The 14,736-nt window shown below is 41.5% G+C and overlaps 1 protein-coding gene across 1 annotated transcript; it reads left to right on the top strand.

The window, feature by feature from the left end:
- The first annotated feature begins 10,438 nt into the window (after positions 1 to 10,438).
- Positions 10,439 to 13,065, top strand: tmem229a (transmembrane protein 229A). Its single transcript, XM_083757638.1, has 2 exons — positions 10,439 to 11,150; positions 12,432 to 13,065. Exons 1-2 carry the CDS (start codon positions 10,575 to 10,577, stop codon positions 12,972 to 12,974), a joined length of 1,119 nt encoding a protein of 372 aa, XP_083613764.1. The 5' UTR covers positions 10,439 to 10,574; the 3' UTR covers positions 12,975 to 13,065.
- Positions 13,066 to 14,736: the final 1,671 nt, after the last annotated feature.

Raw genomic sequence — 14,736 nt, 5'->3', positions numbered from 1 at the left:
TACGTCTGTCAAAACAGTTACAAAACACCTTCGCCAAGACTCCAAATGAAGTGAAGTGTGGACAGATCAACTCTGACCAAGAACAACAATTCACTGCCAAAGTGATTTGAGGAACTGTGCAGTGTTCTAAGTTGCAATATCAATGTGCCTATACCTGAGAAGGTTGAGAAAGAGCACAACAATAAACGTCTGGCCAAACTGTATTGAAGCCCATTTATACTCTGATGAACACTCTGTAATAATAATAATAAATTGTATTTATTATTCTGTAGAGGCACAAGCGTGACAGACCAAAGTGCACATTTGTTTCTCCTGATAGCATATTTTAAAGTGCCTGTTTTATGAGTGACAGTATGCTTACCCAGTGTTTATTTTTCATGAAACGGTCTTTTATGTTCAAAAATAGCTGATTGCTTGTAGACTAGAGACATTTGAAATATTTGGACAAATATAGACCCACTTTCTATTGTGGTCTCTCTGGCACAAACTCTTATCAGATGGGGGTCTGCAGCCAAAATACAGTATGCTAATTTAAAACCTGTACTGCCAAAGACACAAAATTATGCTCTCCATAGTCTAAAGTCTCTCACACAGCTGCAGAGAGAGCGACAGTACACACTTTTCAGGACACTCACAGCAAGCAGCCTGGACTCTGGAGCCAAGGTGGGACGTGTCATTTCCTCCAAGCAGCCACCCGAAGAGGAACGCTCACTGCAGGAAGGATTGAAATTGATCCTTTCCTTATTAGAGTAACACATATTGTTGCCAACTAGTCCCCCAAATAGTCCCTTATTTGGAAACTAAAAGATGTGTTCCTTATTGAACTTATTAATATTGAACAAACACCGTTTGTTCCTATCTTTGGAAAGCAATAAGTGACACACAGGTTACAAGTAAGAACCAGTAATTTGCATATACTTTAATACAGGTTGTTAAAGGACGACTCTCACTAATGCTCATTATAATATGGTACCATTTTTAGTAGGTATGCTATAATGAAAACCATTGTCTAGTTTCCCAGCCAGTTGGAGTCTGCATTTTGTATTATTTCTAAGGAATGATTTTTTGTATTTTTCTTTAGTTTTTTTGTTGCATTTATCGCCCCTTTTATTTGTTGTGGTCTGATAGCAAAAGCAATGTATAATATAATTTAAAGTGAAATCACATATCTGCTACTTGAGATGCTGCTACAAATCTCTTTGGCTAAAATAGCTGATCTACAGGTTCCCCACTATTAAATGGATGTTGACTATTAAATGGAACCGAAATGGGGAATCGTTAGGAATATAGGGAATAGGGAATCGATAAGCAGAACCGGACTCATAAAAACAATATCAATTCCTGGATACTTGGAGAGTATAATTTGAAACTATTTATAGTTTTTGTCCAATTTGCTACAACATATTATGGCTCGTTACATAGTGTACCATAATATAAAGTGCAACCCAATGTCACTATAGCACGGAGCCCTGGAGTGGCCTTGGTGAGAAAAATAATTTATCTTGACCAGTCGAGATATTATCTTGACTGCTATACCACTGTGGTCACATACTCAAAGAGAACATTGGTGCCACCTACGGGTCAGAGTATGATACAACGTTGCAACTTGGATCCAACTGGCTTGAGGGTGGAAAGACACTGCCAAGAAGAGTTCTGGGTACTAATGGGGAATACATACTAAATCCTAAGTTTGGGTAAATATACCTTGGGAACCTCAACCAATGATCTGGAGCATATCTCCTGTTTCTATAGTTGTATGTAACACGAGCTGCAATTGCAAATAGCAGATCTTGTTGAACTGCTATTCTCTGCAATTCTTCCTGGTGATGCATAAATTAGGCTGGAGGCTTGATGTTACACACAAAACATACAAAGTACAACCTTAACCACACACACATGAAACATTTAGATCACCCCACCTCCAGAACACACACACACACACACACACACACACACACACACACACACACACACACACACACACACACACACACACACAATATGGAGATCTGAAACCTGCTTTTAAGTACATATCCTGAGTCTGTACACAAACAGCTCTGACGTACGACACTTTTAGCATGCAGTAGAGAAAACAAATAAATAGTAACAGCACAGAGTAACACACATTTCAAAGTGAACATAGCAGCACAAAACCACTTTAAGTGAAATAGACAATAGACTTCTTTCTGATGTAGCCCAGTGGTTCTCAACCTGTGGGTCAGGACACATGGTTTTGGGAGGTTCCCAGATGACAGTGAAGGAGACCATTACTGCATCAAATGTAATCAACAAACTATACTTTAAAACTAGTCAAACATTGACCAAATTCTTGGGGTTGGAAATTGGGGGGGCATACGTTGGTCCGACGTACCAAAATAGCGACATACGTGGCCAGTTAAGACTCACCCGTGGCTTCCGTGTGCGGTTAGGGTTAGGTTAGGGTTGTGTCTGATTATTGTGAAGTCCGACTGTTACAGAACTGTGAGTTTGTTTGTAGTTCTGCTATTTTCACAATATTTATCTATAATGCCTCAACTCCTCTGCAAGTGCTTATTTGTGTCATTGGTCCATACATAGTTAAAATTCACTGGTCGATGAAGATGAAAGAGGTGAAAAGTATTAACAAAGGCCTGTAACTGAAGAATAACTACAATGGATCCACTGGAACGCAGTGGATTCCTCTCCTTTTACTGAAAAGTAACCGTTCTGGAGTTTCTACCAGACAGCAACCTTGAGACTGCTGCCGATGATAGAAAGATATTTGAAGCCGTTTTAACACTGCTTCTAAATGAAAATACATTGTTGTACCCGTCTTGATGACAACACCCTAACCCTTTATTTCTATCGCATCCAATTTAGTATTATTATTCTTCTTATACTTGAACAATTCGTATTATATATAAACTTTATTACAGGCTCGTGGCCCACAAGGTATTACAGTACATCACATATACGAGAATACAAATAAATTAATAAAACAAAATACAGTACATTTACCCAGCCCCACAGGTTACTACTCTAGGCGAGGCACTCATGCCAGTGTCCTCTGATGGTAGAAGTGTACCTTACAGAACTACGGCCTGGGTCTGTCATCTGTCCAATGAGTCTATTCAGTAAGCGATCCAGCCTGCTCATGAATTTGAATGTATTAGACCCTACCTTGTTAAGTTATGTTAGCACAGTTGTTATGTTAGCACAGTGTCACATCATGATGCGACACTTTGTGAGCTTGTAGACTGGCTATGCCAATGGGCCTTTAGTGCTGATGTTAAACATCAAACAAACAATCATAATCAATCTTTTGTCACATCAAATTACAAGTAAGGTGGGTGGAAAAACTTGGTTGTGCAGACTCATATTGGAGAAGAGAGCATAAAGTGCATAACATGACAATCTGGGGTTCCCCCGTGGCATAATGAAAGAATTTGAGAACCACTACTTTACTCCAATCCCCTGATGAAAGCTAGGCCATCATGTGCAACTGCATGCTTTCCCTCACAAACGATTTCTTCAGTGTGGTCGGCATCCCTCCCACAATGGGGTGCACTCTCCCCGTTTTCCTGTAAATACTCCTGATAGCTATCGTGTTTGTGAAAGGCTTTCATTCCGTTTGCATCTTGAGACATTTGTAATGACAGCTAATGGGTTCCATGTGTTGTTAACACTGCCCTGATGTCTGAGATGAAGACGCAACAGACTGGATGAGCCAACATGTGGAATGTGACCTTGGTTGTCCTCTCTCATATATATTCACAACCAGGATTTGATTTATTTTATTTTTCATGTCAAGGACCTCCAAAATGATATGCATTCGGCTGCGGATACCCTGTGGCAGGGACCCCCAAGAGAGACGATTTCAGTTTCCTTTTAAGTGTGGGGCAACATGAAAAATGTGGAGTAAGCAATGTGTACTACATCAAAAACATATCCTCACCCGCACTCTGGCCAATGGAGAGCGACATTGCTACGTGCCGGCCATCTTACTTTGGGGGAGCATAACATTGTGTCTATGGGGCATAGGCCTATACTTTTAAATAACCATAACGTGCTCAATTTTCAACCGATTTTCAAACGGTTTGGTTCATTATAAACTATAAAAATTAATTGTCAGCCGACACTTTTTTTCAATTGGAAAGACATCAGTTTTGTGGAGCAACAATTTGGGTCATGCGACAATGTATAAACATAGCTTTGGCAAAGGTTCCATGATGAAGATGTTTTCTTTTGTGCTTTCATTCCAGCTTTATTTGTATTTTTTCTGGGGCATTTAACAGTTTTACTTTCCTATGCCGTCAATACCTTTTCATTCACAATTATGACTATCAATTTGCAGTTAGCCAATCAGACAATGGTCTGCATTAAATATCACTTCTTCTGTACTGAACCTGAATTTTCAGGTGCAGTGCAGAAGTTTCAGGTGTAGTTTCAGACTGAGCGTTGCGCAACTGACTTCCTACCCCATCTCTGTTGAGGCCTCCATTGTTAAACAGGAAGGGGGTTTTGACTTTTTCCCTGTACACCAAACCTCTTAGAAAATTGCAGATCTACAAGCTCACAATGCGACTGCGTCACATTACAACACGTTGTGAGCTTGCCAAATGTTTTCCAATCATGACTTGACCAGGATATGACCAGGGTTATGTTGTTAACTCCAGGCTATTTTTACACTTTCAGAGATAAATTAACGCTTTCTTCTGTTTACAGTCCACTCCTTCTTGATGTCCAGGAACATTTAAGGATTATTAAGTTTAAGGTAACACAATCTATTACATGTGTTACACTGCTATATTGCATCTATATTGTATCTAAAGCATGAGGAACTATTGCATGTGTTGCACTGTATTAATAGGTTGCACTGTTATTTTTGCATGCATTACACTGTTATCAAATGCATGTGATGCCCTGCTTCGTATGCATGTGATGCACTGCTTCAAATCAATGCATATTGCAGCAGAGCTACCTATTGCATGTGTTGCACTGCATATTGCATGTATTGCATAATATGTTGCACTGTTATGTATTGCATGCATACACTGTTGCACATGCTTCCCACACACTGGATGTGACTAAGTTGTGTTGTGATTGTGATGTTTCTGCAATATCTGTGATCAAGTGAAATCCCTGCATGCATATGATATTCATTTGTCCTCATGGGCATTAAAGATGATCTGCTTTTGTGTTATAGGTGCCAAGATTCAGTGAACATTGCACTACATAAAAGAGAAACACTGTAAGCTCTGCAAAAGAGGAGTATTATTACTCGGTTTGTGTTTGAACATTGACGTGAAACAGTGTGGAGGGAAAGGTTATGTGAGGTGAGGTACAATATCTCACATCCTCCACTATTCAGGAACGGAAACTTGCCTCCCACCACACGCATGCACGCTCACGGCACACGCACACACTTCCCGTTCCTGTCCCGTCTTAAACTTGAGAACACCACGGTAAGTAGTCTATGCATGCACTGCTTTTAGTGTCGACATTCCTTGAGCTTGCTGCTTGCTTGCAGAGCAGAGCAGTAATTCTCCTGAATGTCCATGTCACCGGTCACCACCTTAACAGAGATGATAAAAAAGCATCACAACAGAGGATTCTAAATCACAACAATAACAGTTGTACATAAATAACCACAACCCCTAACCAGTAAGATGCCTGAGGGCGAGAAGCGTCCTCGCCCTTTTGGAATGGGGGTCAGATCAACATATCCGCCTGGGTGACAGCAGACTGCTGGGCGAGCACTGGCGCTTTGGCATGGGGGGTCAGATCAACATATGGAATGAATTGTGTACTGGCCATATATGAAGCGTGTCTTGAGTGTACAGGGTTTGATGAGGTCAGATCAACATATGGAATGTCAGAACAGGTCAGCTCCATATATGGAGATTTAAGGGTGGCAGTGGGGGCAGTGTCTTGAGTGTACAGGGTTTGATGAGGGCCCAGGTAGGGCCGGGCCTTAATTTTCAGGCCTATTGAGAATTCTAGTGTTCGCCAGCTGTCGGGCGCGGCTGCACTAATAACTTTGGGGCAGGCCCGTCTATAGAGTTTGAATGGAGAGGTATCAGTCAAAAGGGAGACATCGAAGAGGAAGGATGGATGAGGTAAGGATCAACATATGGAATGTCAGAACAGGTCAGCTCCATATATGGACATCTATGGGTTTGAGGTGAGATGTAGAGTTGCTGGCCAATATTGATGACATCAGGGATCTCCATATATGGGCTTAATATTGATGACATCACGTGATGTCACGAGGCATGACCATATATGGTCATGCATGGGGTGACTGACTGACGGACCGAAAGGCACAATTTCATAGTTAACTGCGACCTGCAGTCGCAATATATGTATATATTTCCATTCCTAGACTGTGATGTGAAGCAAGGCCTACAGTACGTGGGTGTTGAACAGATAATTATAGGACAAGTTGCAACACAACACTAAAGTGCCAGAGGGATTAATCAGTATAGTGAAGTATGCTCTTTGTGATTTACAACTTACCTGAGAGACCAGTAAGCTGAATTTATTGTCTGGTTTGTTGGCAGAATTTCTTGTTAAATAAGCCTCCAGTATACACAACAGAACAGCTTGGCTCCTAGCCTTTTTCTTTGACTTCCCTTTATTACATCAATGTCGCTGTCGGGCAGAAACTTTATCTCCATATTTGAACTTGTGTTTTTTGTAAATTAATGCCGTACCTACTTTGTTGTACAAGAGTGCAGTGCTGCAAACATAGCAAAAATAGCCGATCTATGAGATTGGCTATTTTTGCTACTTTCTGGCCTTGACAGCCTGATACAACCAAACAGAAATCTGATTGGATTAAACAACGTTAAACTAACTTTTCCACTCGATTTGCCATTCACCTTTAGACTATAGGGATGCTAGGTTGTACGTGGTTAAATGTAATGAAACTGCCTTATATACTGCCGTACTCCACAAAGGTGTTACATAATATGGGAGTTAGTAAAGATTTGGAGAAGAATGTTTACAATTTCACTACATCAAGACAGACAGCGCCTTCTCCCTAGGGGTAGCCCGGTTGGGAGGGCGAAACCTGTTTCCCAACCGGGGTAGCCCGGTTGGGAGGGCGAAACCTGTTTCCCAACCGGGCTACCCCTAGGGAGAAGGGCCTTCTCCCTAGGGGTAGCCTGGTTGGGAAACAGGTTTCGCCCTCCCAACCGGGCTACCCCTAGGGAGAAGGCGTTGTAAAACTAAAACAAATACAGAGGCTATGTCCTCTGTATTATTTTTGTTTGTTTTTTCGCAATTGGCAAGACTTTATTTGTGTTGCTATTCTGCCTACACTGATTTTACTGATACCATTGTACTTTTATAAAATGGTGTTGTGTGTAAATGTATGAGATGAGATCATATGTTTACAAAGAAAAACATATTACGATGTGACTTTAGTGTGGGAATAATTTCATCTGAGCACTTGTGTGGGTACAGAGTGGTCCCATCATCATAACAGCTGTAATTATCCCTAATTGACCTTAATTAAGCTGACTTCAGGACGTCATGGAGGGAACGTGAGACTGGAGTGTCACAGGGAGACATGGGGTACTTTATTGCCATGACTTAATATTGCAATTATACAGTTACCCTTATTGGACTCATAAACTATCCCTGCTCTCTGATGGTCATCGATTTTGTTTTTGTTTTGTTTTTTGTGTGCGTGTGTGTGTGTCTCTTGTATAGTATGTGATTTGAAGTCTTGTACTGTTGTGTTGTGTCTAGTATTTGACAAAATAAATCTAAATAAATAATGACAGGCAGAAACTATGCCCAAAAAAATGTTCCAAGAAAATCGCTAGCCTAGCAACCCAGTCGACTCCGCTCTGGGAGAGCAGCGAGACTCAGCAGTCACCACAGCTGATTTTTATGTTTTGACCTGTGTTCCATCATGCTCGTTTGAAGCATGGCTAGATGGCTACTGCTTCCTCGAAACGACCCGTTATATAATGGTAAATAGTGCATTTATATGGCATAGACTGTGCGTATATCCACCTATTCACACACACATTCATACACTGATGGCGGAGGAAACCATGCAAGGCCCCAGCATATCGGGAGCAATTACAGTTTTAGTGGTTCAGCCAGTGTCTTGCTCAAGGACACTTCAACACTAGCCTCGGAAACCCAGACGTTTTATTTCCTGGAAGAAAGACTTTGACACTAAGGCCCAATCCCAATCCACTCCCTTGCTGACTCAATGAGCCCTCACTGACTTAGCTGCACGTTCATGTGAAGTCTGCGAGGGCTTGAGGGATGTCCCATTTGAAATCGGTAAGTCAGTGAGGGCTCAGCCCCGCCCCTTTATGTGCCCTTTGCCAAAGTCAGCGTTGATGCTGACTTTGGGCTTACTTTAGCAAAGAAATTACCCACAGTTCATAGCGTTACCAGTGGAATGAGGGGGATCCTCCGAACGTCAATCATTTAATTATGTTATGTATCGCGGTTAGAATGTCAACAAACACAATAGTGCTTTCTCACTGTTCTCAAAAGGAGACGGAATGGAAGGATATAGGCTATATATTTAATAACAATAATAATAATAAGGGAAACATGATGAATAATGACAAAAGTAGCAAAGTAAAATAATATGGAAATGAAATGTATAATGAATATTATTATATATTAATTAGTGATGCACCGAATATTCGGCCGCAGAAAATATTCGGCAGAAAATGGCTAAATATGCATTTTTGGCCTATTCGGTTTCGGCCCAAATAGGCAGAAAATATATCACCGAATAGTGTATGCAATTAATGCATTCAAAGAGCTGAATAAATGTTTTATGGATCCATAACAGTGATTATTATTTAAGTTAAGTTTTGCCATAACCATAACATAACATTTGTAGAATCAAACTCAGGTTAATGGGTTAAGTGAGGATACTAAAACAGCGATATTCAGTTACACTTCATACCAATGATACTGTGTGGGTGTAGGTATGTTAAGTGCCACTTTCAACATGGCATTATAGGCAAAAGCTTTCTAAATCTTTCAAATTTTCCAAACATCTACAAGCTTGTAGGTCAACAATCTTTGCTATTTGTTGTACAACAAAGTATTTATAGTGCTTAAGTGGCATTCTGGACTAGACCTGTCTGGCTGGAAACATTGTGGTTGCAAGGACTGCATTTCTGACCTTTCAGATACAGGACTGTGTCACAGTCATTACCAGGTGATTGAGAGATTATTTATTCTGTACTTACTCTGTATAAACATACTAATTTAAGTAGTGATGCCCCGAATATTCAGCCGCAGAAAATGTTCGGTTTCGGCCCAAATAGGCAGAAAATATATCACCGAATAGTGTATGCAATTAATGCATTCAAAAGAGCTGAATAAATGTTTTATGGACCCATAATAGTGATTATTATTTAAGTTAAGTTTTGCCATAATCATTTATTTTAAATAAATCAGGTAGCTTTAAGGTACGGCCATGACAGCAATGGTAGGAAAAAAGATGTATAATATTAATCATATTCGGATATTCGGTATTCGGTTTTCGGCCAACTGTTTCCTATATTCGGTATTCGGTTTCGGCAAAGAATTTCAATTTCGGTGCATCCCTAATATTAATATTACAACTCATATCACACAGGAAAGTGTATTTATTAAACTAATAATAAAACGATCAGCTTAAATACTAAAATAGACATAATAGACATATTATGAATTATATTATAAATAGGCAAAGCATGTAGGTAGGCACTGGCTGTGAATAAGGACAGTCTTTATAAAGTGATGCAAAGTGTCATGAATGGCGGACTCATCTTCAAAGTGCTGTCCCATTTCTTTCACAACAATTTGGAGCCCTTGCAGCCTCTCACCCTCAAGCACTTACAGCTGACGTCATTAAAGTCAATGAGCTCGCAGGGCTCAGGGCTTGAGGGAGGCAATTGGGATTGGGCCTAACTCTGGGGAAGCCTGGGATTGAACCTCGCGGTTCCCACTCAACTTTTCTTTTTTAGGTCTGTGACCTAAAATGCATAGGCTATATCAAAGTGGGGGAGCTTGAACTAAAACATGTTGGGAAGCAAGTAGTCTACAGCCTATTCAGAAAAGTACCTATGCTACGCCAATAAGCAATCTTATCTATTAGCCTACAAGTAAACGAAACTAACTTAGACAATAACAGGGCAAAAATAACAGGGCAAAAATCTACCCTGCGAGAGACCAGACCGTAGTAGTGTCTGTCTGCCTGCCCACACTGCGTGTAAGCCGTGTATCTCACCCCCCTTTCCCCCCCCCCCCCCCCCCCCCCCTGTCCACAGTTCTCCCGTCTCCACTTCTCTAGACTTGTCTGGCCCATAGAGTATATATATACTCTAAGGTCTGGCCATAGAAGATCACATACACCGACAGGTGATTCAAGGACTCTCGTGATCGGACATCGCTGCGTCGGATTTGCATTTTTGCAAATCCGTTTGTCACACGGCCACACACGGAAACAAAGTCCCGGGAGAGGAGAGGATGAGAATGCATCGGGACTTAGTTTGAAACAGGGAGTCGGAGAAGGGGACAAGGGGTGACGACGAACAGATCAATCCGGACTCAGTCGGACCATGGCCACCCGGTGGAGAGACGGCCCTCGGATCCGCTCAGGAGACACCGGCGTCGGGGCGAAAACGGCCAGGAAGCCCCGACCACCACCGGAGGAGGAGCCGCTCGGCAGCAGCAGTGAGCCCGGGGAGGACGCAGTGGAGCCGGCGAGGGAGAGAGAGCTTCCCCGATGGATGAAGCTCTATTTCTACGGGATGCACGGCGTGACCCTGGACGTGTTCCTGTCCGCGCTCCGGAGGTTTTACTCCGACGGTGACCTCCAGCTGGTGGGCTTCTCCTCCCCGTACCTATGCGTCGTGCACGCGCTGACCCACTTCGCCCTGGAGAAGATCTACGCGCAGAAGAAGTGTTTCCGAAACCGGCCTGCCGTGTTCCATCTGGTCTTCTACCCGTCCGTGTTCATCGGGCTGCAGATCCTCATCGGGAACATCGGCACCTCTCTGACCGACCGGGTGAGGGTGGTTTCAGCCACGCAGCTCGCCGTTCACTATGTCCTGGCGCTGTACTTCAGCCTAGTGTTCCACCGCGGGCTGTCGAGGCTACACTATAATCCGAACGAGCAAGACCTCCTCCACCAGGTAAGGTATACGTTTATTGTTGCGATCGTAAAATTGTTAACCGCGTCCGCGATCGCTATGCATGATTTGATTGTGTTTTTTCCCCCTCTTTTTTTGCATTGGACGTTAAAGGAGAATTCCATGCTACAATGCTTTCTTATCTTTCTTACCTTTCTTTGTAGTTGTTACGTCCCCACCCCAGGTGTTTTTTTGTGCAAAAACTCCTTTTTGGCTATTTTCCCTACCATAAGCCCTCAATAAATTGCATTGCATTGAATGGGAATTGAATGGGGCTATGGGGTGTTATGCTAGTTCGCTTATTTCCATCGAAAGAAGTAGTAAAGTGTGCTGCTTGGGGTATTATTTACATTATGAAGAGAGGATATATACAAAGAAATTATAATTTTGAGCGATGGAAATAAGCTAATTAGCACAACACCCCATAGCCCCATTCAATTCCCATTCAATTCAATGCAATTCATTTAGGGCTTATGGTAGGGAAAATAGCCAATAAGGAGCTTTTGCACAAAATAACACCTGGACCTCTTTGGTGGGGACGTAACAACTACAAAGAAAGGTAAGAAAGCCTTTTAGTATGGAATTCTCCTTTAATGTACATAATACCTAAAATAAAATGTGATCATGACGTGTTAGTGTTGTCTGCATTTTCTTTCTTTGCCATTAGAAAAATAAAATGTTTTACCTTTTGTTATGCCCAAAATCAGTGATTGTATGGTTGCAAAAAGAATACAATTACAAGTCTCTATAAATCTCGGGTCTAAAATCAGATTAATCTGAGGAAATACCTATGAATAAAACACGGAGGTTAAATTAATGAAACCTAGGGGGTGGAAAAAGCCATCCCCATGACCCCCAAATGACGCCCCTGCTGTACCCAGGTCAGTGGTAGCCTCGGTCCCATGCAGGCTTACTTATCTGTGGGTCAGTGGTGTAAAAAGTAGGAATTTATTTACTAAAAGTATCAATACCGCTGTTAATAAGAGTCCTTTATTAATTCAACATGAGTCTAAGAGTTCAAAAGTATATAGGCATCAAACTATGCTTTAAGTAGCCTACTAAAAAGTAGGCCTACTAATTATTTAGAATATCCCATGTCACAAGTTTATATCTAAATATGAAGTAGCTAAAGTGTTCCAATTGTAACAGAGTAAAAGTATAGGCCTACAACATTTGCCTTTGAGATGTAGTGGAGTAGAAGTAAAAGTACTTAAAATTGGAAAAATATTCCAGTAAAGTAAAAGTCACTACATTTTTTTTTAATTTGCACCTCTGCTGCTCCAGGTCAAGATCACCCCGACGGGCAGCGTCAGTATCGGCGGCGGCTGCCTTCCCGGGCTCGTGCGCTTCCTGTTCTTCGGCATGCACGGCTTCCTGGACGAGGTGGTCTTCACGTCCGTCTTCGACCTGGTGGAGCAGCGGGACGGGCGGATGAGCGGCCACACGTCGCTCTGGTCCTTCCTGGTGTACGGCACGTGCAGCGTGGCGGTGATGAGGCTCTACCTGCGCCTGCACTTCGGCAGAGGGTGGAGCGTGCTGCAGAGGCTCCCCTTGTACACGGGGCTCATCTATCTGTGGGAGCTGTGCTGGGGACTGGTGCTGAGGCAGATCGGCGCCTGCTCGTGGGACTACTCGCACTATCCGCTCAACTTCATGGGACTGATAACGCTCCTCTACCTGCCCGGCTGGGTCTGCCTGAGTTTCTACCAGGACAGGCTGTTTAACATTTTGCTGAGGATCCGATGCACCAAAGATGACGAGGGGGATGAGAGCGGGGCAAATGATGACCGGCACCGCGAAGGTGTCAATGGGAAAAAACATATCTAACAGGGATTTCTTAATCACTTTTATGTCATTTGTATTAGCTCAGTGGTTCTCAATGTGGTGTGCAGGGACCCATGATAGTGGGGTTCCGTCTCCATGTTAAATTTAGTTGTCATTTACAACTCATGTAAAAGTTTCACTTTCAGTACTAATTTGAAGGTGAGGGTCTATAGAACCATTTTGGTTCGAGTGGCAATCACCAAAATAAAATAGTTGGCCTATAGGGGGCGTAGTCAGGTGCCAACCCTCATCAGCCCTACCAAAATATGTAAACTGTTGTAACTTTTGATTAAATTATCCAATCTGAACATATGATATATGTATGGATTCACAATCAGGAGTAGCATTTGGTACTTAAACCTTATTACACATATAATATTTGTTTCCACCCAGTATTGGTGTATATCCACAAAATAGCAGGAAAAACGAGCTAAAAACTAGTAGTGGGGTCCCTAGACAGAACGTCATTTACAACTCAACAAAAGTTTAACTTTCACTTCTAATTTGTAGATAATGACCTATAGAACAATTTTAGTTTGAGTGGCAAGTCTACAAATTAAAAAATATATATATTTTGCCAAATTTCCAAAATGGCCAAAATCGGAATTATGTTTATTTGAAAAATGTCTTAATTTTATTATATTGCTGTTTTTTCTTTGTTTTTCTTGCTATATTAAGTTAATCCTGTGTGAGGAATCAACTGGATTTCAAATATTAATGTTTTGAATAATCTGATATAGAAACAAAATAAAGATGGCTGCCAATGTACATTGAATTACTACATTACGCCTAACTTCTATCCTGTTGAACCTAGAATGGTGATGTTGGTGCCTATACCTATGTTATCATGAATGACTAATTGTATAAAAACAAAATACATAAAATAGGACAATATTTCACACAAATGAGACAATGCAGTACATATGTGGGGAACTAAAGTTAGATATTGGAATATAATACACCACTCCTGTGTTATATTTGTTTATTTTATTTTAGTTAGTTATACTATGTACTGACACTATAGGGGGCAGAGTAGCAGGTGTGTCTTAATTGTTCAGACTTGGTATCTTGTTAGTTATAAGACTAAGCATACTGCAGAAGAGCATGAGCTGCACTGATTGCTCTCTTGTGGTATTGATATTTTGAAGGTATACGCAAAAAAGTTAAACATGTCATGAAGGATCCTAAAGTGTTTTTTTTTTTTTTTTAAGATATTTTTTTGCGGCTTACGCCTTTATTGATTTTTTAAGGGATAGAAAGTAGGCTGACAGGAAACGGGAGAGAGATGGGGGGATGACATGCGGTAAAGGCCGTGTCGGGTCCGGGAGTCGAACCCGCGGCACACCGCGACTGGATCACCATTCTGGTGCCCAGACCGTTACGCTACGGCCTGGGCCTCCTAAAGTGTTTTTTATGAATATGGATAGTTATGTGGGATAAGTGGCCATCCCAATAGTATGAGCTAGCATTAACCAAAGTAGCCTGTAGCTATAGCACAGGCTAAAACTAAAGGCTAGCTACAGTATAGCAATTATGCTGAGGAAGAAATTGTGTTTTCATTATTTTCATTATTATTATTACAATGGTAAATGTGAATGTAGCTATATGCACTGCTGACTGTTTTCTTGTATTAATATGTTGAGGCAAACTGTTAAATACAAAAGTTATATAATAATATAACAGAAAACTAAACCTGGATAAAGTATTTGTCTGTTATGGCTGGGACAACGAAATGGCAGTTGTGCATTTTGTGCCAAAAGCAAAC

This window comes from Protomyctophum parallelum (assembly GCF_964188405.1).
Source record: "Protomyctophum parallelum genome assembly, chromosome: 22".
In the NCBI taxonomy this organism is placed as follows: Eukaryota; Metazoa; Chordata; class Actinopteri; order Myctophiformes; family Myctophidae; genus Protomyctophum; species Protomyctophum parallelum.
Note: the sequence above shows the minus strand (reverse complement) of the source record. Positions and strands in the feature narration are given on the sequence as shown.